The 22,321-nt window shown below is 41.9% G+C and overlaps 2 protein-coding genes, 1 long non-coding RNA gene, 1 other non-coding gene and 1 pseudogene across 4 annotated transcripts; 4 read left to right on the top strand and 1 right to left on the bottom strand.

Annotated features, from left to right (window-relative positions):
- The first annotated feature begins 873 nt into the window (after nt 1-873).
- Nucleotides 874-2,452, top strand: LOC104426675 (probable aspartic proteinase GIP2). Its single transcript, XM_010039804.3, has one exon. It carries the CDS (start codon nt 918-920, stop codon nt 2,232-2,234), a length of 1,317 nt encoding a protein of 438 aa, XP_010038106.2. The 5' UTR covers nt 874-917; the 3' UTR covers nt 2,235-2,452.
- Nucleotides 2,453-5,242: 2,790 nt separating this feature from the next.
- LOC120289423 (small nuclear ribonucleoprotein SmD1a-like) lies at nt 5,243-8,877 on the top strand. The gene is given in 5 exon segments (XM_039304303.1): nt 5,243-5,413; nt 5,542-5,618; nt 8,087-8,136; nt 8,138-8,279; nt 8,412-8,877. Coding segments are annotated over 5 exon segments (345 nt in total). The 5' UTR covers nt 5,243-5,399; the 3' UTR covers nt 8,474-8,877.
- A 5,442-nt stretch (nt 8,878-14,319) lies between these two features.
- On the top strand, nt 14,320-15,634 carry LOC120289364 (annotated as a pseudogene).
- Nucleotides 15,635-16,362: 728 nt separating this feature from the next.
- On the top strand, nt 16,363-16,435 carry TRNAF-GAA. Its single transcript has one exon. It is a non-coding gene; the product is annotated as a tRNA-Phe (tRNA).
- Nucleotides 16,436-19,984: 3,549 nt separating this feature from the next.
- Nucleotides 19,985-20,780, bottom strand: LOC120289618. The gene is made up of 4 exons (XR_005547693.1): nt 20,664-20,780; nt 20,420-20,543; nt 20,115-20,204; nt 19,985-20,018 (listed from the first exon to the last, which is right to left on the bottom strand). It is a non-coding gene; the product is annotated as an uncharacterized LOC120289618 (long non-coding RNA).
- Nucleotides 20,781-22,321: the final 1,541 nt, after the last annotated feature.

Raw genomic sequence — 22,321 nt, 5'->3', positions numbered from 1 at the left:
AAGTCCACCAGCCCGGTCTTCCGGAACAGGTGGCTGGGTTCGAGTTGCCACCTTTGACATCAGCCTCTCTTGCGGGGCTCCGCCCCCCAGCACACCGCCTCTGTCCGGCCGGCGATGGAAGAGGCATTTTATGAAGGAGTCTACTGGGTCAAGCGAATTGCCTTTGGCGTATCGTAAACCCGATGAGCGAATCTTGCTTTCATTCATAATTTCAAGAAAATCATAATGAGTAAAAATATTTAATTAATCATATGATATTACATTAGCACATCACACGATATAAATATAATTATAGACGAAGCTTTTCAAATCAAAGAGTTGAAAGTTCTTGGGTTAATACACCTAAAAGTCCAAAATCGGTACATTTATGACAAATTTACCTAAACTAATTTTTTAACTATCAAAAACTCTAAATTTATATACCTTTAACAAATTTACCAAAAACCGGTATAATTGTGACAAATTTATCCTCTATTAGTTTCCGTTAAATTTTGATGTTAAATTACTAAGTTGAAAGACATGCGGCAATTGTTTGGGATTTTATTCCCTGTTTATTATAGTTATACAATTTTTCTAATTTTTCGTGATATTAATCTAATTTAACGAAAGATATATTTGCTCACAAATGTACCAGTTTGGATTTTTGGAGGGAATAAATTTGTCACAAATATACCAATTTATGATTTTTTTATGATCTTATCGGGGTTTTTCAAGGTAATCACCCAAAGTTGTTTGCATCTTTTATCCGCCGCATATAAAACCATAGAATCAATCTGTACAGTTCATTCTTCCATTAATTAATGATTCTTGTGCAACAGAAACTTCACCGCCACAAGCAACGCAAGCAACAACTATAAAATACCCCATGACCAAACTTCCCCTCTCTACCAGAGCATTTCTCCGTCATCCCCTTAACAATGGCTTCCTCCATCCGATGCTCTCTTCTCTTCTCTCTCCTCTTCTTCTTCGCCGCGGCCGCTCCCTCTCTCCAGCAATCGTTTCGCCCCAAGGCCCTCGTGCTGCCGGTCTCGAAAGATGCTTCTACCCTCCAATACCTAACACGGATCTCCCAAAGGACCCCCCTCGTCCCCGTCGACCTCGTCGTTGACCTCGGCGGCCAGTTCCTCTGGGTCGACTGCGAGCAGAACTACGTCTCCTCGACGTACCGCCCTGCCCGTTGTGGCTCGGCCGTGTGCTCACTCGCCCGTGCCAGCGGGTGTGGCGATTGCTCCTCTGCTGCCAGGCCTGGCTGCAACAACAACACTTGCGGCGTCATCCCGGATAACACCGTCACGCACACCGCCACCGGAGGCGAGGTCGCGACTGACTTAGTTTCGGTAAACTCCACTGATGGATCCAACCCGGGCCGGGCCGTCAATGTCACCCGGTTCGTCTTTGCTTGTGCCCCGAGCTCTCTCTTAGATGGCCTGGCTAAAGGCGTTGAAGGAATGGCTGGCCTAGGAAGGACCAGGATCGCTCTGCCCTCGCAGTTCGCCTCTGCCTTCAGCTTCGACCGGAAATTTGCCATCTGCCTCTCGTCGTCTACCACATCCAATGGTGTGATCTTCTTTGGCAACAGCTCCTACAATCTCCTCCCCAACATCGACGCTTCGCAATCGCTCGCGTACACGCCGCTATACCTCAACCCTGTGAGCACGGCCTCGGCATATTCCCAGGGCGAGCCCTCATCGGAGTACTTCATCGGAGTGACCTCCATCAGGGTCGGCGACAGAAACTTATCCCTAAACTCGACCCTCCTCTCGATCGACGGCAACGGCTATGGCGGCACCAAGATCAGTACCATCGATCCCTACACAGTCCTTGAGTCCTCCATATTCGCCACGCTCACCGAGGCCTTCGTCGAGGAAGTCACGGCGATGAACATCACTAGGGCATCGGCCGTATCGCCGTTTGAGTACTGCTTCAGCTCGGCGAACATACTGAGCACGCGCGTTGGGCCGGCAGTGCCGTACATCTACTTGGTCTTGCAGAGCGACCAGGTCGTGTGGACGATCACAGGGTCGAACTCGATGGTGCAGGTGAGCCAGGACGTGCTGTGCCTAGGGTTCGTGGACGGAGGGTCAAGCCCGAGGACGTCGGTCGTGATCGGAGGGTACCAGTTGCAGGACAACTTGGTGCAGATCGACCTGGCGAGATCGAGGCTTGGGTTCAGCTCGACTCTGCTGGGAAGGCAGACTACGTGCGCCAATTTTAACTTCACCAGCAATGCATGAAAATTACTATGAGATTCGAATTGGTTGGCGCATTATATTGCACGCGAGTTTAATTATCTACTTGGAATAAACGTCCTCGGGAAATATAATATGCAATAAATTGGCCCGAAAAATGTTTCTTGGGTTTCTTTTTCTTTTTCTTGTTTTTTGGTTTTTTAAATGGGTGAGATCGCTCTTGTAAAGATACTTGAACATCAAGGAGTGAAAATTTTATAATATGAATAATGCTGGATGTACCAAAATTAATTTATCGAGTAGACAATATATTGCAAATATCTCCTTTTAAAAAGAATATGTCATAGGGAATACGTTAGACAAGACTATAAGTCTATATATATATAGACTTACAAGACTATAAGTCTATATATATATAGATATATTAATTCTTATGATGAGAGATTTTCGCAGTCCAATTTTTTTTTTGCTGGTAAATGGTTAAATCTAGTCTTTACTTATGATTTTTTGAGAATCATTATAGCATACATCAACAACGTAAGTTTTCTTTTACATACATTATTGATTCAAGAGAGTGAACAGCTATAATTATCAAATTAATGATGGACTAACTGCTATATAACTATTCTAATTCCAGTCTTATTTTCATGAAATGTCAGAGATTATTGTTTAGAAGGGTTTTCTTAACATGACCCACGCGTGACAAGATTATATATTGGCGAAGGAGGGTGACTTGGAACGATTTAATATTAGCTCAATAAATGCGAGAAGTCAAGGTCCGTTTCACGTAGTCTGCGTGCGAAATCAATCCCTTGACCCACAGGGAAATATACGAGATCGTGATTGTTTATTGTTAAAACATAAAATTCGGAAAGTAATGCAAGGAATTAAATATCATGGTCCTTGAATGAAACCCAGTCAATTTAATTAGGAAAAATTATTCAAAAAGTATTATATTTATTACACTTTTGCCAATTTAGTCATATATATTTCAATTTTATCAATTGAATTCATTTATCTAATTTTGAATAGAAATAGCTGTCATAGATGCTGCCATCCTATGTGATGCAAACAGCTCCATAATTTTTAATAATATATTTTTTCTTTTTCTTTTTTTCCTTTTCTATGATTTTTTTTTTCCTTCCCTTCTTCCTCTCCCCGGCTAATTGCCAAGGCGAGGGCCAACAAGGCCAGCAATGCTTGATTTTGGCTGGTCGTCAACCATCTTTGAGGCTCGCTAACCAGTTAGAGGAGAAAGAAGGGAAGAAAAAAAGAAGAAAGAGAGAAAAAAATGAAAAAGAAAAGAAAATGAATTAAAAAATATTAAAATTATCCATGTTAACTCGGCTACTCCACATAGGACGCCTAGCATCTACTTAATGATTTTTGACCAAAATTAGGATGATGGACTTAATTGGCAAAATGTAAAAATATTGAGGATTTAATTAATAAAGTTAAAAATTTATGACTCGAATGGAAATGCTTAATTAACGGTCATCATTATTATTGCAAGTAATGGCAGCATGTAAACCACAAGATGTAATTGATAGAAAAGGCAATTGGTATTATGCTAGCATTATGATAAAAAAAATAAAAAATCCCTCTATTACAACTGGTGCTACGCTAGCATTAACTGACGGCTCACTTAACACTTTTACTTCCAATAGTAATTGTGATTGTTATGCTATTATCAATTGGACTGAATTGTAAATACAATTTCGAATTGAACTGGCAAAAATACAATAGGCTTAGATTTTTGGATATGTTTCCCATTTAATTGTAAATGGCTTGGGCAAATTTACTCATGAGTATATCAAGCTTGACTTGATGATCACTTAAGACCAACTCGTCTAATTTCGAATTGAACTGGAGCTAGAACTACAAAAATATCTTGCCAAACTGAGCTCAAGTTCATCGATATTTAGCTCGACAAGCTCGCAAGCCTAGATAAGTTTGAGATTTATCGAGCTTCTATTATTTTTTTTCCCAAAACTTTTTTTTTTGGTAAAGTTTTTCCAAAACTATTTAATAGTAGTAAAAAGAAAAAAAAAACCTTAACATTATTTGTTATTCAAGCTAGAGTATCTTTCATTGAATTGAGCTTGAGTAGGAAATTTTTTATGTAATTTGTCGAGTTAGAGCATAGTTTCAAGCACCAAGTAGCAATGTATCGATTTATGATCACACAAGTATTTTAATTTGCTCTCTAAGATTTACATTCCAATGTACCTATGCATATATATAAAAAGTCGTGAATTTTCACCAAAAAATATAGTAGCATCTAAATATCCTCTTATTTTTTAATAACATGGGTCATCCAAAACTTCATATTGTTTAAGCACATAGATATCAATATTCTCTACATATAGGTAGCTTGCTAGCTACAATGAGTCCCACATCAGATCCAAATTCTCGACCATTTATACAACCCTTTGAATAGATATTATCCACTTATCTGTTCTTTTTCCTCTTCTTCTAAGATATTTATATCTATAAGAAACCTTAACTAGAAAAGCAATCAGTACAAAATTTAGCTAGTGTAATGGGTTATATATTATTTCTCACTATGTTTTTTATACACACGATGGAATACGATGATTTCTATTTGATTGGGATCCGGTAAAATTAAAAGTAACTTTGAATGGTGAAGTTATGGACTTAAATCAAAATAATACCCTTTTCTAGATATTTTTCCTCCAATGTATGCATTTACACATTGACTCCGCCATCGCTCCATCACCAGCCCCGCCTCGTTCCGGCCGGTCGCTGCCTTCTAGCTCGCGGATGTCTGCCCGATCGCATGCTCCGTCGCCGCTCTTCCGTCAACGCTTGGCGGTCGCAACCTTGCGACGGAGGTAGACCAGGGCTCGGTGGAAGAAAAGGAAAGCCAAAAATGGAGGACCGATCCGAGTCATCCAATTTGATATGGTCAGCAATGGGTATCCGGTAATGTCCCGGAACCCGGCCCAAGCCCAAGACCGGACCGGCCCGGCCCACCTAATTGCTCACCTTTGGAAATTTTGGAAAAGAAGCTTTCGGCGCTTTGCGAGGGGGGGAAGCAGCGAGCCCTAGAGCGGTCGGATCGAACCGTGTAAGAAGACGACATCATCAGCCTTCCTTGCCCGCTCAAACAGAGTCCGCTTTCTCTCTCTGCTTCGCCTCGTCTTCGCTCTTGGCCAGTGAGCCCTAGCGTCCGTCTTCTTCGTAGCGATGAAGCTCGTCAGGTCGGTCTTCCGATGGCGACTTCTGATTGTGTCATTTCTTCGTTTTCTGCTCTTCCTCTTTTTATATGTGTTTTTTTTTTTTGGTTTTTGGTTTTTTTCCTGTCGTTCCGCTTTGGAAAAACGAGCAGGTTTTTGATGAAGCTGAACAACGAGACCGTCTCCATCGAGCTCAAGAACGGGACTGTGGTTCACGGCACCATCACAGGTTCCCTTTCTTCTCCCCCTGCCTGCTCTTCGCTTTCTGATTTGGGTTTTTAGGGTTTTGTTAAACCCTACCCTCTATTCACAGTGGTCGCCTTGACTGTGCTAAAGTTTAGTCTCTGTTGAATTTGTTCCTGAAAGATGCATTGAAGAGCGCTGATCTATGTGAAAACTGTTATCCTGCATGAATGCACTCAGAATTACGTAATCTGGCAGCCAAAATCCGTCGAGGGCAGACAGGAATCAGACCGCAGAAAGTTTAGCTTCATCCGTCGCTGTGCTAAAGTTTAGATTTTGGCTGCCCAATTATGTAGAGTAGGGATTACTCTGGTTGGAGAAAATTGTCTTGGTTTGATTACATTGTGACGGATGTAAATGGATGTGGGTGGACCTTGTATTCTTATTCTGATAGGCAAGTAGATAACCTTTGCTTGCTCTAAATTCTGGTACCAAGGAGAAATGAACCACAGGAAGGGGGAAGAATGATTGTGGAGGACTTACACTTGTAATGGCTTGTTTGAATTGGGGCGATGAATGGTGGAGGAGAGCAATTGAAAATTGGATATAGCGTTGTTCCAAACCTAAATAACCGACTTCAAGTTATTTTTAAGATGGACCCAAAGCAAAGCACGAAGCATGATGGGTTTGTTGGATATTGAAAGTGGTTGATGTAGAGTATGGTAGCGCTTAGTGCACCTCTTTCAAGAATTAAAAAAAAGCAAGATCTAATTTAGTAATGGAAAAACTGTGACTTGAGAAATGGTAAGAGTGTCTGAAAGCACTGACTACTGAGTTACACGACTTTGGTACACAATGGACAAGAGAGTGAGGGTGGGCTTTGGTGGTTCGGCTGTTTGGGAGTACCTTATAATATTTTGCTGCATATTCTGGATGGCGAAATGAAAACTGTAGCAGAATAAGCTGGTTTTTGCTTATGAGGTTCAAGGGAAATCTAGTTAATAGGTTGGGGGGCATTTTGACTTGAAATTCTTTCTCCATGTTTCTTGAAATGCTTTTAAAACATCCATAGAGAGTGACATTGCAATAAAAGAATTATCAGTGTCTGTTAGGTGAACCATTAATTTGATTCCAGATGCTTATGGCCTGAATTCACTGCTTTTATATGGTTTTTCCACATATGCGGTGGCAATGCCTTGAGGGATGGAACTCTACTGTGTCTTGACAATGATTCATCGACATAAAGACAGACACTGAGTAGTCCATTCGCAATTATGTAGAATTCTGTTCTTTGAAGCTTTTTATGTAGTTGTGGCTCTTTCTAAGATTCTATAATGTCAAATCCGATCTGACACAGTAATGAGTGGTACTAAATGTGATCTTAGGAATGTTTAATTTGGACCAAGATTAAAGTTCCAATTTCGTTGCTCTTGGTGTTGATAGTTTAAGGTTTGTTGGAAGAAGAAAAGGTTGATCTCCAAGTGTATGGCTGGAACATCCATGGAGATACGAGTGGTCATTGGCCACTGGCTTTTTCCATAAATCATGGACTGTTCTTGATGTAGCTCAATTTTTTGACCATTGAGGGGTTTTGCAAGTTAAGCTTGGTAGAATCTAAAAATGCATGTCTTCCTGCCCAAATGCACGTCAAGAGAAGCTTCACTCCTGTGAAAGGGCTGCAAGGTTGACATAATTCGGTTATTTTCATGGATTTGTTACTGTAGACTTATCGGAACTTCTGTCGATAATTAGATGTTCTTAGCTTTTTTTTATTCTCTCTCGATAGTAAAGTTCTCTCAGGTTTCTCTGTCCCTCTCTCATTCACATGTCGATATGGCTGAGCTTGCATGTAGTGCGGCTATTAATTTGTTTGAGAGGTTTTCTACACGCTTGTCCATTTCACAATTTATTTGGGCACTTAGTGATCATCCTTAAGCAGTGTTTTTCAAATCCTGATCAGACTGTCTGATCATGAGTTGAATATGGAGCCGGACCAATGTGCTATCTGGTTTGGTAGATAGCTCAACACGAAACCGCTTTGGACCACGGTTCAAAAGGTAGACTGGTGATTAGTGCAACCAGGCTGAATTGGTTAATGCCTTCTGGAAATTGGAAGTGGAACGTAAAGGCTGGGATTACAGCCAGGCACCTCATGGAAGCCAATAGATAGAGGCGCCACACCTTTCAGCCAAACCGCATTCCCATCTATAATGTGTCGATTCTTTTTAACTCTTAATTCAACCTGAAAATTATTTTGACCCAAAAAGAAAAAAGAAAAAGAAAAAAAAGAGCTTACTTAGACACGAAGTCTGGGCACGTACATCTTCAACTCCATTCTCGTGCCTTTGATGCATGTTATTTATGCGGCTCCGTTGAGCAATATCTTTTTGCGTAAACGTTGTTTCTACCAACTGCAGTTTGCCTTTGAGAAATTTGGGTTGAAACTTTTTGTGCGCTTGATTCAAGTATAGCTTATGTGTGTTGAACTTGATGCGTATTGCATAATTTTTGTAGGTGTTGATATTAGTATGAACACACATCTCAAGACTGTGAAACTCACATTGAAAGGGAAAAAACCCAGTGACTCTGGATCACCTGAGTGTGAGGGGGAATAATATTCGTTACTACATTCTTCCAGACAGTATAAATCTTGAGACTTTATTGGTGGAAGAGACGCCTCGGGTCAAACCGAAGAAACCAACTGCTGGTATCAGACTCAATCTTTCTCTCGGTGTTGAATGAACTGTTTACTTTCCTTTTTCTCTACTATCTTAAATTGTTGTATGGACCGGAACGTTGATATGAATTGTCAAGCATTGACATCGATTGCTTAATGCAGGGAGGGCTATGGGACGAGGACGGGGCCGTGGACGTGGTCGTGGACGTGGACGTGGGCGTTAAGTTTGCTGTCCACAGTTTCATAATTTTTGTATCTCTGAGGTTGTGTAGAAACTGAGGGTGTTGCAGGAGAGAGGTGTTGGTTCTCTGGACTTGGAAAAGCTTATGACACTGTACTCTAGTCAGAGTTTTATGGTAGAATTCTTAAAACTGCATCTGAAGTTACTTGCAATTTTCAGTCTGGTATTGTGGATCAAATTGACGAACGTTTAATTCTTCACTAGCGGACTAGCATTTGTCATGGTATTCTAGCGAGGCCTATTGGGGGCATTCATTTCCAGAATGATGGCCTCTGGTGAAGAAGTTTGCCATGAATGTGAAAGATTGGCTGTTATTCTGGGGGATAGCTACAAATGCCTGCCGCTTGCTCATATCATATGCTATCGGAAACAGCTGTTTTATGCGCCTTTTCGAAAATTCTGTCCTGATCTCAACGCTTCTTGCGCAGCACTACATCGGCCATTTATGAGTTTTTGTTGTTGTTGTTCTTGTCCGATCACTCATGTTACGAATCCGAGCGATCATCAAGCAAGAATATTCCGTATAGAATTGATGCTCGAAGTAACAGGACAAATTACAATCGAAAATATCTAGATGAGACTGCTTCGTTGCTTGTAAGCCGGTCATTTGGTATCAACTGCCAGGTTCGTTTGTCTCATGGTTGAGGGAAATCTAGAAAACGATCGAAGTCGCATTCTGTCGTCATTTACTTGGTGTAATTGCTTTGATACGCTGGTAAGTAAAAGAAGGAAAGAACCGATACGATCTTATTCGTGCATACGATAATTCAGTAAATAAAATACATCAGCAGTGAACTTAATAAAATATTCATAAACTTCCTTTCCTAACCCTTTTTTCTATAATATTAAATTCAAATCAAATTATCCCAAAAAATAAAAAAGAAGATTTTTTTTTTTTTTTTTAATCGAAGGTTCTCTCGCATGGGGTCAACTGAAAGAACGCACGAGACATGCTTACGAGCTAAGTAAGAATTAGAACGTCTGTTGGTCTCCGACCCTTTCGATTCAAGTAGAAATAGAATCGGGACTCGGGAAAAGGTTCTCTCGTTCGAAATTCCAAATCTTTCAAACCTCCACGCGAGCCGAAAGAAGAAGAAGAAGAAGAGCGAGAAGGACATGGGGAAGGGGACGAAGCGAGCGGCGGTGGTGTTCGGAGCCCTAGCCCTGGGGTGGCTCGCCATCGAGCTGGCCTTCAAGCCGCTCCTCGACCGGGCACGCGACGCCATGGACAAGTCCGACCCGGCTCGCGATCCCGACGGCGACGGCGACGACGCCTCTCCTCCGGCGAAGCCTCCCAGGCCGCCACCGCCGACCTCTGAGCGGCATAAGGAATCTCTTTCTCTGTTCTTTGTCTTGTGAATTTCAATAGCTGCTCTCTTTAGCTACCGATTAGAGGCTAGCCATCGGAATCGAAAGGGGGAGAAAATCTTCTGGGGGGGTTTTCTACGGAGTCGAACCATCTGTCGTTCCTGTTTTTCTCGTTGTTCTCTGGCGTTAGCCGGGGATCGCTTGCGCTGTTCCTGAATCTTCTCTTCGGTTGAATTGCGTGATATAGTAGAGTCAAAGTCGAGCGTTCGTGTATTTTCTTGTGATCGATCTTCTTTGATTATGCGGCGCGTGCGATGTGTTCGTGTTTTCTGCTTTAGCCGACAAGCATCGAACGTGTGATTGCTGGGTTAGATCATGCGCCCAGAAGGGCAAATTTCACGGGTGGTCGTTCCCCAATTTGAGTTTCGTGGGAGCTGTTATCGAAGATTTTCTCGGACTCTATGAGTACCCTATTAATTTTTCGTCCGACACGGTTGGTCATTGGTGTCGTGTGCATCAGTCTCGATAAATTGCATAGGTATAGCAATTCGAATTCGGTTCTGTTCTCGACTCTTGAGACGAATGGAGGTATATGCGATTGCTTGGTATAGCTTCATCAATACTAATGTCAACCGTGGAAATTGGTGTTTCAATTTTCTTAAGACATTTGATGAGTAACTTGTCACCGTCATAGATTCCAAGACTATTCCATCAAGCCATATCGCACTTGTGAGATGTGTATTTTCAAAACGGGATACAAGTAAGTATGAAATTCGCGAGCTACTCAAATTTTTTCTTTGATTTGGAGTCAAGTTCGAATAGTGTGAGTACTTATTAAACGCTTGTTCAAATTTAAAAAATACTGGAGTTGAGTAGCCTGTGAGTCTGATCAAATATTTCAGTTGAATATAAGTGATTATCAAGATAAACACTCATATGAAGTTATAAAGTTTTCCAATTATTTTATATCACCACAATTCGAGCTCGAGTTGAATCTCTCGTTGAAAAGATTTTTGATTAATCCATCAAATCGACTGGAGCTTTGATCTAATTGAAAATTCATTTGAGTCAAGCTCATTGGCTCGACCTCATAAAATTAGGTCTGATGAAGGTGGAGCATGAGATGATTGTACGTACTTAACTTGCTTGATGATACCCTTATTATTGAGTATATATTACCACCATAATTAAAGCAATGATACAGCTAGCAGATTGTTCCAAAAAGAGTCCATTAGCAGTCAACCAATTGTTCTGTAACACAATATGATTTGAGGAAACGAGTCCGGTCAAATTGCACAACCGCCAGTTGGTTCCCCCATGAATGTTGATTTTACAACTTACGGTGACGTCTGACAAGTGCTTTGATTAGGTCATCTAAGTCCTCCGATAATTTTACTGGTCTTTCAGAACAAAAAAAAAAAAAAAAAAACACGTAAAAGGTAAAAGAAGAAGAATACTGATTGTCATAAAATTAAATTTTAAAATGGTTTTCATCCCTTTCTTTATGCTCGCCGGTTGACCGGTAGAGTGAAAATAGCAGGTAAGCCAAGAGCTGGTAGCTAATCTTCGTCAGCGTACCATTAGGAACAATTTGCGGGAAAAGAAGAAGCATACTGATTGTCATTAATTTTTTTTTTGTATTTCTAGTCAAGTTTGAATTTCAGGAATACTTAATAAATTCTCATTCGGTTTTGAAAAATACTGAATTCAATTAGCTCATGAGTTTGATGAAATGTTTAAGTTGACATAAACTATACATGCACTTATCGTGATAAGTAAGCACACAAAGTTATAAAGTTTTCAAACTATACGTGCACTTATAAATCTAAAAAGGTTTTTGATTAATCGAATCAAATTGAGTTGAGCTTTGACCTAATTGAAAATTCATCGAGCTCGAGTCAAGCTCGAAAATCAAGCTCAACAAAGGTTGAGTATAACATGAAAAACGGCCTGTTTAACTCGACTCGATTATAACCCTTGTTATCAAGTATATATTACCATCGTAACTAAAGCATTGAAACAACTAGCAAATTGTTCCGAAAGGGTATATTAGTAATAAAGCAACTGCCCTGTAGAACAATGTGTTCTGGCTAAACAAACCGATCAGACCGCACAACTACCAGTTTGTTTCCCATAAATGTGGATTTTACAGCTAGGGTGACATCTGACAAGGCCTCTTGTCCTCTGATTAGGTCACCTAAGTCACCTCAAAATTTTACTGGTCTTTCAAAAAAAAAAAAAAAGGTAAAAGGAGAGGCATACAGATTGTCATTAAATTAATTTTTTTTTAAATTGTTTTAACCCCTTTCTTTATGTTTGCTGGTGGACCTGTGGAGTGATAATAGCAGGTGAGCCAAAAGCTGGTACCTAATCTTCATTAGCGTGCCATTTCTCCACGTGTCCGCACAGGACAATAGACGGTGACGAGGGGATTATTTCTCATTGAATTCCAGGTTAGCCAAATCCGACGTGGCCTCTATTATGACCTGAATCCAAGAAAATATTAGATGGTCTGGCGAGTCAACATGATCCTGACCAATCATGAAGCGTCACGTGGATCCACGCAGCTATGGACCCGGCTCACCAAGATGGAATTTTGAGTAAAAATAATATTCTGTGCTCGTGACTGGGGGGTTGAATTGATACACGAACGGAAATTCAGGGGCTGAAAATGAGAGACAGAACTTTTCCGGGGGTGGAAAAAAAAAAACAAGGGGTAACAGTGAAAAGTTGCCGACTATATTGTCCGAAATCTGGCAGTCAAGTCAAGAGAACAGGACGCGGCCTAGCACCCGGAGAAGAGAGAGAGGGAGAGAGAGTGACTCTCGAACCGATCGACATATTCTCCTCCATAAATTCCCGGCCACGCCATCGCCTCCCGGCCTTCTTCCTTCCTCGGCGGCCGGCTTCTCTCCTTCGTGGGCAGTCGTCCTTCTTCACCTTCGAGACGTAACTTTTGGTCGGTCGGTGGTCTTCCGTTCGCCGGAATTCTGTTCGCGCGTGCCATGGTTCGGGGACGAGAAGCTGCTTCTTCTTCTTCTTCTTCTTCTTCATGAGGTTCGTTGATTTGAACTGCGCATTTCCGCAAATGGGTCGTGCGTTTTTCTTCGTGTTATTCTGATTCGTCTCGTTTTCTCGTTGTCGTACCCGGGTGTCCTCGTCGAGTATATGGGATTGCCGTGTTTGCTGGATTTGGCATGGTAAAATGAGATTTATATCATTGGTTCTAATTGCTAGAAGCACGTCGCGTTGGTTCTTTGTGTTGTGATCACTGTATCGTTTATATGTCGTGATCCTTGGCGGTCGAATCGATAGAGGTCCGGTCTGGCTAAGCCGGCGGCTGAAGCGCTCTGTCGCCTTCACATGGTTGCTGATTTCGCTGTTAGATCATCCTTTTTTGTTGGCAGATAGTCTTCGGAGTGATGGAAATGCTCGCTTTTTTCTTCTGGATTTTACAATTTGTTGGGTACTGATGAAGGTAGTTGATCACCCTCTAGAGGTCAATTCATGCTCACCTGTTTCTTCTGGAATTAGCTATGTCACTGTGCGCTTGCTATCTGGATCACTATTTTGATGACTTGGAATGTGGAATAGTAATCTGAACAAGGTGCCCGGATTCAAATTGTGGTTTGAGGAGAGTATCGACTTCTTCTTTCTTTGAAGAGCCTCTTAGCGTTCCACGCGCGTGCACACTTGATCTAGAAATGATAGTAGCATCAGGGATGGCAGGGAATAGTTCCTTCACTAGTGTGAACTGATGACTCGGTTATTATTTGCTGAGACATGCTTCGAGTTTCGAAATTCGGGTTCAAGAAGCTATCGTCTATCTATGTTTGTCCTACTATGTCAGCGCCATGGTGATGAATGATTGACATTTGAAAGCCAAAAAACAAAAAATTCTTTTCCTCCTGGGAACCGCGGCTTTGAAAGGTCGAATCTTGTCTGTACATGCCTTTATCTCTGTTCACGAATGGAATTAATGTACCTTTCTCTTTGAGCTGAAGCAGAAAAATCATAACCAGCTATCTTCATGGAGCAATAATTGGTGAGGGGCCAGTAGAAAGTAAATGCTCAACTTCTCAATTAAGAAAGATGGCATAGCTATTTAGTAATGGCTGGTCTAGGATGCTTTGGGATCTGATCTCAATGGTAGTAGGTGTTCGTTGGGTAACTTTAAAGTCTGGAAAAAAGAGCTGAGAGCCTGGTTGGTTGGTTGCGCTAGTAAAGAGGAGTGAGATGACATAGTTGCGACCTCTAGCAAATTATTTGCTGATCCGGAAAATGAGAAATTGGAGAATTTTCAATTTTTCTGAGAGACATTATAAAAATTGGGATTCTTCCCTTGTTAATTTGAATTTTGGGTACATAAGTCACATATGTTTTCCTTGTTCCAGTGGACTATTTAGCTTGTAAATGATATTGTTAATGTGTTGGCATCCCCTCGATACCACTGTATGAATTGCTTTGACTGATAAAAGAAAGGTGGGGTTTACATATTACTTGTATGTGTTTTGTTATCAGACACTAGAACGGTATGGCGATTTCATCTGCACAAATGGAGAGTATGACATCTTTGAGCAATGATCTTTTTCTATGACATACTGAGGCGCCTTGATGGTCCAACCTTAGCTAGCGCTGCATGTACTTGTGCTGCATTTTGTTCTATTTCAAGAGAAGAGAGATTATGGGAAAATGTATGCTCATCCATGTGGCCATCAACCGGTAGGGAGGATGTCAAAAGCTTAATATCATCTATTGAGGGTTCAAGAAGTTCTATGCGGATTGTTTCCCCCTCATTGTAAATAAAGAAGTCACTGAGTATCAGCGGAATGAATATCTGGAGGACTCTGAAGAATGGACCGAGGCCGAATATTATGGGGATATGGATGAATCTGAGGGTATATCACCCTCAGATTTTGTCTCTTTAGTGGATATTAGGTATAAAGACCGACCAGTATGCTCGAAAGTGCTGTGGGGAATTCCTAACGCAAATGGCATCAACGGGTGGTTCTATAATTGTCCATTCCGGGTCGATCTTCTCACCTATCCGTCATCTAGAGACAATAATCGTGATGATGAAGTCACTCTTTCGGTTTCTGATGGTCTACCCCCGGTTACATCCATGGAGAGAGAAAGGAAGGATGGAAAGTTATGGCAAGAACTTCGTGATGGACTCCGGCTCAGTTGGATCATCGTCAACAGAAAAGCTAAACAAGCTGCTAATCTTGCGAGTTGGAGCCCACTTGGCGGGCAAAGGCACTGGCCCACGGACAAAGATTTCGTGATCCGCTTTGGATCAGTCCTTTCCGCAAAGGATATTCTTCCCTGTCAGGTGGTCGAGTGCGTCCTGATTATGAAGTTTAGGATGACTCGTATGGAAGGAGAAGGCGTCCACACAACACTCCAAGTTGACCGAGCTGAGCATGCAGCTGGAGGACATGGAAGGCACCCACGTCAACGGAAGAAACAGTTTGCTTATTCTGAAGGGAGCGCTGAGCTGTCGCCGAAGCAAAAATTACAGCGAAGTTCTGGAGTCGTGTTACCTGTACTGAAAGTGCAAAGTGAGTTGAGAGAGGAGAAGATGAGAAACGAGAACAGGTTAGATCGGCTTTGTATCTTGAGCGGCATCACTGCATTCGCTACACTCTGGTACTACTACATCTTGTGAATGAACAAGTCTTTTCGTTCTTTTAGCGGATGTCTCCAAGAGGCTCTGAACAGACATTCAAAATTTTGTACCCTTTGATCTTCTAACACCTCCTATATTGTATCCTTACTAATGTGAATAGACCCAAGTTTCGTACTCTTGAATTTTCCAACCAATTTCTCCTTGTTACTCTTTCCAATGTGAAAATCGAATTCCTTCTCTAATGGGACTTTTCCCTCGTCTGATCTGAGAACACGGGCTATTCTAACGCACAGCGAATCCTCGGTGGGGTTCTGCATTGCCCATCAAGCGAAGGTGCTCGCTTGATGATGGTCATGGAACGTGTTGTAGGCCACTAGGCGTATGCCTTTCCTCTTCTATAATTCTGGCATTATCTGTCGTGATTGTATCCTCTGTCTCTCTCTCTCTCTCTTCTTACGCCATCCTTCTCTTTGGGTCAACCGAAGTGTACATAAAACACATGGACTTTAGGGACTTTATGGTGCCAACCGCATGAAGTGGCAAGTTGTTGGTCGGTCTCTTTCGTGATCCCAACCAGGATCTAATTAGCTTCGGATTGGGGTTTGGTGGGTGGTTGACATGTCCGCTTCAGTTTCAGAGAGATTAGTTGAACTTTCCAAGTAGTGAATTAGGACTCAAAGAGCGTGACCAGACCGACCGCTGCTTCCTCTTTCTAAAATTAAACCTAATCATGGTTAGGCAGGTCCTTAAAAAGGCATCGAGACTGTAGGTTTCACTCTCCAGGCATGGAAACATTCGGGTCACTTTAGCATTGTTTTCCTGCGGTTGGCCTTCACCACCCACCAAAAAGTAAATACATTTCATGGTTGGTGGAGGGCATGAAGTTGGGCGGTTATACCATATTTAAGTTCATCACGGGAGACTCACCAACAGTTGCGGGGATAGCTCAGTTGGGAGAGCGTCAGACTGAAGATCTGAAGGTCGCGTGTTCGATCCACGCTCACCGCATTTTCATCCCATATTTTTGCTTCGGGCCTGGACTCATTACGTTTCATTGCATGCAATGTTTGTAAATTCCACGTATACTCCAAGCCAATCATAACCGGCTCCCAATGCCCACATCTCTCTTGTGCAATCGACGAATTTTCCTCGAAAAAAATGGCTCTTGAACGACTTGATCTCCTGTTCTTTTTGGCCGCCTTCTTAAAATTTGAGGGAACGATTTATAATGCGGATCGTACGATGCGTCCAAGAAGAAAAGCATTCGCCATAACCTCTCGAACAGACCACGACGTTGGACGGAACGAGGAACCAGGAAACAGACAAAACCGACCAATTCAAAATCGAAGACCGAATAAAAAAACGAAATTTCTGAGAGCCCAATGTTAAAGCTCGAACCCCACTACTTCCCACGATAACAGAGATCCGAGAGTCTCGCCGAAACAGTAAAGGTTGCCGGAAATGGCGTTTCCTCCGCTGAAACCGACCCCCGCCGTCGCCGCCGCGTCGCTGCTGCTGCTCCTCCTCGGCGTCGCCGCCGCTCGGGCCGCGCCGGACACGACGGTGAAGCAGGTGCTGTGCAACGGCGCCGGCTACACGGCCGGCGACCCCTTCGCCGCCAGCGTGGCGTACGTCGCGGCGGACCTGGAGGCGGCGACGCCGGCCCGGAGGGCTACGACTACGCCAACATCTCGCCGTACCCGAACGCGTTCGCCTACGGCCACGCCACGTGCGGCCGGAACCTGACCCGGGCCGACTGCGGGACGCCTGGGAGCGGCGAAGGACGCGATGCTGGGGGGTTGCGCGAGCCGGATCGGAGCTCGGGCGGTGCTGGCGGACTGCGGATGAGGTATGAGCAGTAAATTCTTCAATGATTGAATTCAAGCTTTAATCAGGGTCGTTGATCATGTTAGGCATGAGGTAGTTGAGCAGAGAAGTGGGTGTTTGCCACGTGTTGTAGCAGTAGCACTGAATTGATCATCCGTGACCAAATCTTTTCTCGGTTGAGCTTTTCCTTCATCCCTTTAGCCGGCATTTTAACAAATATGGATGCCATCTAAGTTAATTTTAGTTTAGATACGAGTGATGTTGGTATGCATTAGACTATTAGTAACCTATCAATGATTTGGGATTAGATCCTCTCAATTATATCGGCACTTGCTTTTAACTATTTTCGGCTTTCCGTTTTCTCTACTTGCTTGGCTCCACACTTGAGAAATGCGTGGCGAATGCTATGCTAATGGCAAGACATACCCATGTATGGCAAATCTGGCAAGGCATGCCCATGTCGACGTCTAGTTAACTATTTGTGATCAACAACCATCCCATTTCTTCTAATTTTCTAATGCCAAGATAAGCATATGGCCAATCGAGAATTATTGGAAAATTATCAGTCATTCGATCATGAAGATATAAATCTCGATCTCGACCGTTTTTTATTTCACTACACTACGTGCCAAATTAAGATGAAAATGGGATGAGACTTTTCAGCCTGCAATCCTGCCACCTTCCTGCCACAGAGCCAAAGCTTGATCGATTCATATCTGTGGCGCATAACCGGCGAATGCAAAACTGAGCAGTTTTGGGACATTAACCTACTAACAGTAGGCTCTTGTCTTTGTCCATCTTTATTTCTACTCACGGCTTGACACCCAAATTGATAATTCAACAAATTCTTTTCCCCACACTCATCCTTTGTAATAATTGTTGTCGGCGACGGCTTTTTGTTCTTTGAAGCGCTTGTCCCTGATATGACACAGTTGAAAGGATCGTGTCGATGAATAACCAGTGGTTCAGCTTTCAATATTGAGGTCAAGCGGTATGCTCTGACTAGCTTTTGCACCCTCAATTAAGCCCACATTCCCCCAAATCGCGTGGAAGGAGCATTTCACACGCAAATAAAAAGCAATGCAATATCCCCGTGCAAAGAAATAAACCAGTTGGTCATTCAAAGCAGATGGAATGATCTATTCAAAGATTGGACTACAAAGCAGTCATCAGACCCAGCCCCAAGGAAAAGAAAAGTTATGCCTGGATCAGCAAGTCAAGCAGAAAACGCAAACACATCATGTAGAGCATAGCAACTAAACAAAACAGAGAAACTCACAAGAACAAGTCGCAACACATTTCCATGCCCTCAGTTGTACACAAAAATAACTCCAAGACTATCTCTGCCTTGACACCAAAAGATTCAACTCTCTCTTAGGTAATGAAGCTCCGTTAATTCATTTCTCTCCAAACTATTACTTACACTATTGGCTTCAAAAAATACCATCATGGCCACATGCTTCAACAAAGATTGCCATCACAGGGTATGTATGGAACCAACAAGCAGGTGATGATAACTTCTCAATACAACATATCGCTCAAGCTGCGTCACCATCTTCTCTATGTCTTCCTGCGAGAAGGGTTTTCTTACCACCACTCCCAGCTTTATCATATGGTTGTGCCATTTTCCGAAGGAACTGCAATAATACATGAAGAAGATTTAACCTAACACAACGCCCAGTCAATAAGGATTAAGCATAGTGCACATTGAAACAACTTCCATCCAATTTACAGATTTCAATCCATTTTAACATCCTTTCATAATGCATCCTCCAAATTCATGGCTGCTGGCAACAAGATAAATTAATGATCTATATCTGAAACACCCTAGAGCTTCCTAGGCAATAAGCAAGATGCTGTTATTGCAGGTTGAATTTGACCAGGAGAGTAAGCTGGTGCACATGATTCATCCATCAGAGTCACCAATCTCTCATTGCTCTTTTTATTTATTATACTTTTGGGATGAGGGTGGGGGAATAAACACAATACATGCATATTTGAGACATTAGAAAAGGGAGTGCCAACAAGAATGAAGTTGTACCCTCCTTGCTATATACACAGCCATGTTCAGTGCTCAGAATTGAGATGTGCATCAACGTAGATGGGACAATATCCACCCAGGCAATTTAGAGACGCTTGTCATGACGGCTATACCTGCATGATTTAAATAAATGTCATCAAATGGGTGCATCACTAAGCTAGTTGCATCACGCTCAAATGTCCTTGCATTTCCGCTCTCACAGCAAACATCAAAGTGGGAGCTAAAAAGAAGAGAACTTTGCAAGAATTGACGGGTTTAATTTCCAGGCTGAGAAAGAAGTTAGAATTAGTAACTACCATCAAATCAAAATGTGCAAAGAACAGCATAAACAAAAGATGAATGCAATACAATCTCCACTAGCTACAGGTGTGAGTTACCCTAAACTCTAAAAGACTCAAATCAATCACAGAGACAACCTAAAGCTTGCCCAGCTTCATTAGAAGAATAAAACTACACAGCCAGAGGAGACAGTAAGATTATAAACCTTTGTCGGCAAATATCATCATGCCATAGTCAGCCTTCAGACCTGGATAACTCGGCCCACACATTGAGCAGCTTGCCTCTGTTTCAATCAATTATCATTGTTTAAAATGGCGTTTTTGCTGCCAAAGAAGGATTCGATGAATAAAAATATAAAGAGATTTACCAAAGCATCGAAAGTTAAAAAGTCTCCTTCCTTATTTGAAATGTATCAATAAGATACCCAACCGTGCTAGCAATATTCTGCAATACCATGAAGCGTTAGGATACCATTCATCAACTAGACCATGGACATTAAAGGCATTTTGTCACAATAAAAAAGATCACAATGAAACTCACTTGCTCAGGGTATATTGGAAGGGAATACCAAACATGATCACTAATCTACCATAATGTCGATCAAAATCAATTCCTTCAGCTACCTTACCCCTGCACAATATAAGGAAACCGTATTTAGGAAAATGATAATCTACTTCAGTAACACTTCACCAACAACCCCTTCTAGGCCAGTGAAGAGGCAGGCAAAACAAACACACAAAAGAGGGAACTTCAAGTTAATGCCGAACAAACAGAATATGTGGTCATCTAATATTTTTCCAGCGATACTGTCCGTTGATGTTCTTGTCTTCTGCTGAGACTAATACCTGGCAACAGAGAAAAAGACAGCACCTCCTCCCACAATCACAAGCCCTGCGATAATTGTCCAGAGCCAGTGTAGTTTCAACCACATCCTGTGTCTCAATAAAGACAAGCATGTTGCATTATTTCCTGCCACCATCAGAACATAGGATTATAGATTCTACCTGTTTTAGCACAATATAACAAATACAATGGGATAGAAATAAACAATGGGAGTTACAGGAGCAAGTAAAAAGAAGATATACTCACCTTCAAAATCCCACTTTCATTCCAACTGTTGACAATTTCATCCATGTATGAGTAACTAACGAAAAAGCATACAATCCCATCGGGAACAACAGAGACCATTTCCAGTAAAAGCCTCCCCATAGTTTCTTACAACACTGAGATCACTTCTCATGTCAAATTTTGTACTGACTGGTAGCTGAGTCTGAAAGATAATTGAACAATATTAAACATGCTGCAAATAAAATAAATCATTCGAAACTGTAAAGTAGTATATAAAAAGACTTGAACATATATTGCCTTTCTTGCAAATAAAATAAATCATTCGAAACTGTAAAGTAGTATATAAAAAGACTTGAACATATATTGCCTTTCTAGAAGCCCTATACTGGATCGCTAGGACGGGAAGAGCACAATGCACATTCAACCTATATGCTAAATTACATGAATACTAAAATTAGGACATATCTACCTTCCACGAGTAAGAACCATTGGGCATATGCAGCCTCTTGTCAAGGACATTGTGAAACTCCGGCTAACAACTGGGTTAAAATTCCAGAAGACGAGGATATAGATCAATAGGGCTGAGAGTTCAGATGTGATAACGACTGTCTGGAATCGATCAAATACAGGCTTGATGGCGAGAGACGCATCAGCGGCAGCTAAGCTGCAATTGTACAGAGAATACATTTTCAATGTGATAAAATATATGTAGAAAGAAAAGAGAGCGAGAATCATCAAGTGCTTGCATGAAACACAAGAATATCCTGCAGAATGTCATATATGAGAAAATATGCAGCCCCAGGAGGTTGAGAACCTACTAAAATGATAATGTTGAACCACCAAGAAGAAAAAGGCATTTTTAGCAAGTCATGCATTAGTAAAAATTTAAAAATAGAAGACAAATGGTCATTACACATCATTCATCCAAGATCCCTCGTGCAATTGGCTTAAATTCAAACAATTGAAAGGGCTTTGAGCAACATTTCAGGTTGTGTAAAGGTAAATAAATACCATCTTCAATATAATTGCAGTTGGCCAAGAATCACGCTCCCTTGAAAGAAAGGGAAAGGAGAAAAATTAAAAGAACAGAACCAACCTGCAGCACAGGATCCTGGACATCTGGCATTCTCTCATCAAAAGGCTCAATTATAATAGAAAGCCACGGGCATATGTCCCCCAAGTGTTGCTGCAAAAATCACATATCGTTTGTATGTGCAAAAACTCATCTGTCAGTTATTTCTAGAGTCATCATGAGAGAATGGAGGCGATCATAACAAAACTTTAACGTTTTCTGGTCGATTCCGGCTTGATTAGTAACAGAGGCAACAAAAGCAACAGGGCTTTCCTTCTCAACATTCTCAGTTTCAAGACGGCCTTTAGATATTGGACAAATCTACGTAAGACACGTAGAAAAAATCTGCTCGGGCGAATGTTTCTGGCACTGCTTCCTTTAAAATATCATCAGGCAAAGGCAGGATTTGCAAGCCAGAGGTATCATTAACTGCATAAAGGGGGAGGGAAAGCCATAAATAAAAAGAACATTGCTGAATAATGGGGCTATGAATGCACTTTATAGATTAGCATCCTCATTTACCTCGCAAGTCTCCTCTCAGTGCCAAACCCTCAATTCAGCCTCTGATATTCTGCTCTCAGCCTACTTTCATCAGTGGCCTTGAACC

Source organism: Eucalyptus grandis, chromosome 11 (genome assembly GCF_016545825.1).
Source record: "Eucalyptus grandis isolate ANBG69807.140 chromosome 11, ASM1654582v1, whole genome shotgun sequence".
Classification (NCBI taxonomy): domain Eukaryota; kingdom Viridiplantae; phylum Streptophyta; class Magnoliopsida; order Myrtales; family Myrtaceae; genus Eucalyptus; species Eucalyptus grandis.
The sequence above is the reverse complement of the archived record's forward strand: the minus strand, read 5'-3'. Positions and strand labels throughout refer to the sequence as shown.

Excerpts from the sequence above, each read along its gene's own strand:
- LOC104426675 (XM_010039804.3), top strand. The coding sequence starts at position 918 with ATGGCTTCCTCCATCCGATGCTCTCTTCTCTTCTCTCTCCTCTTCTTC.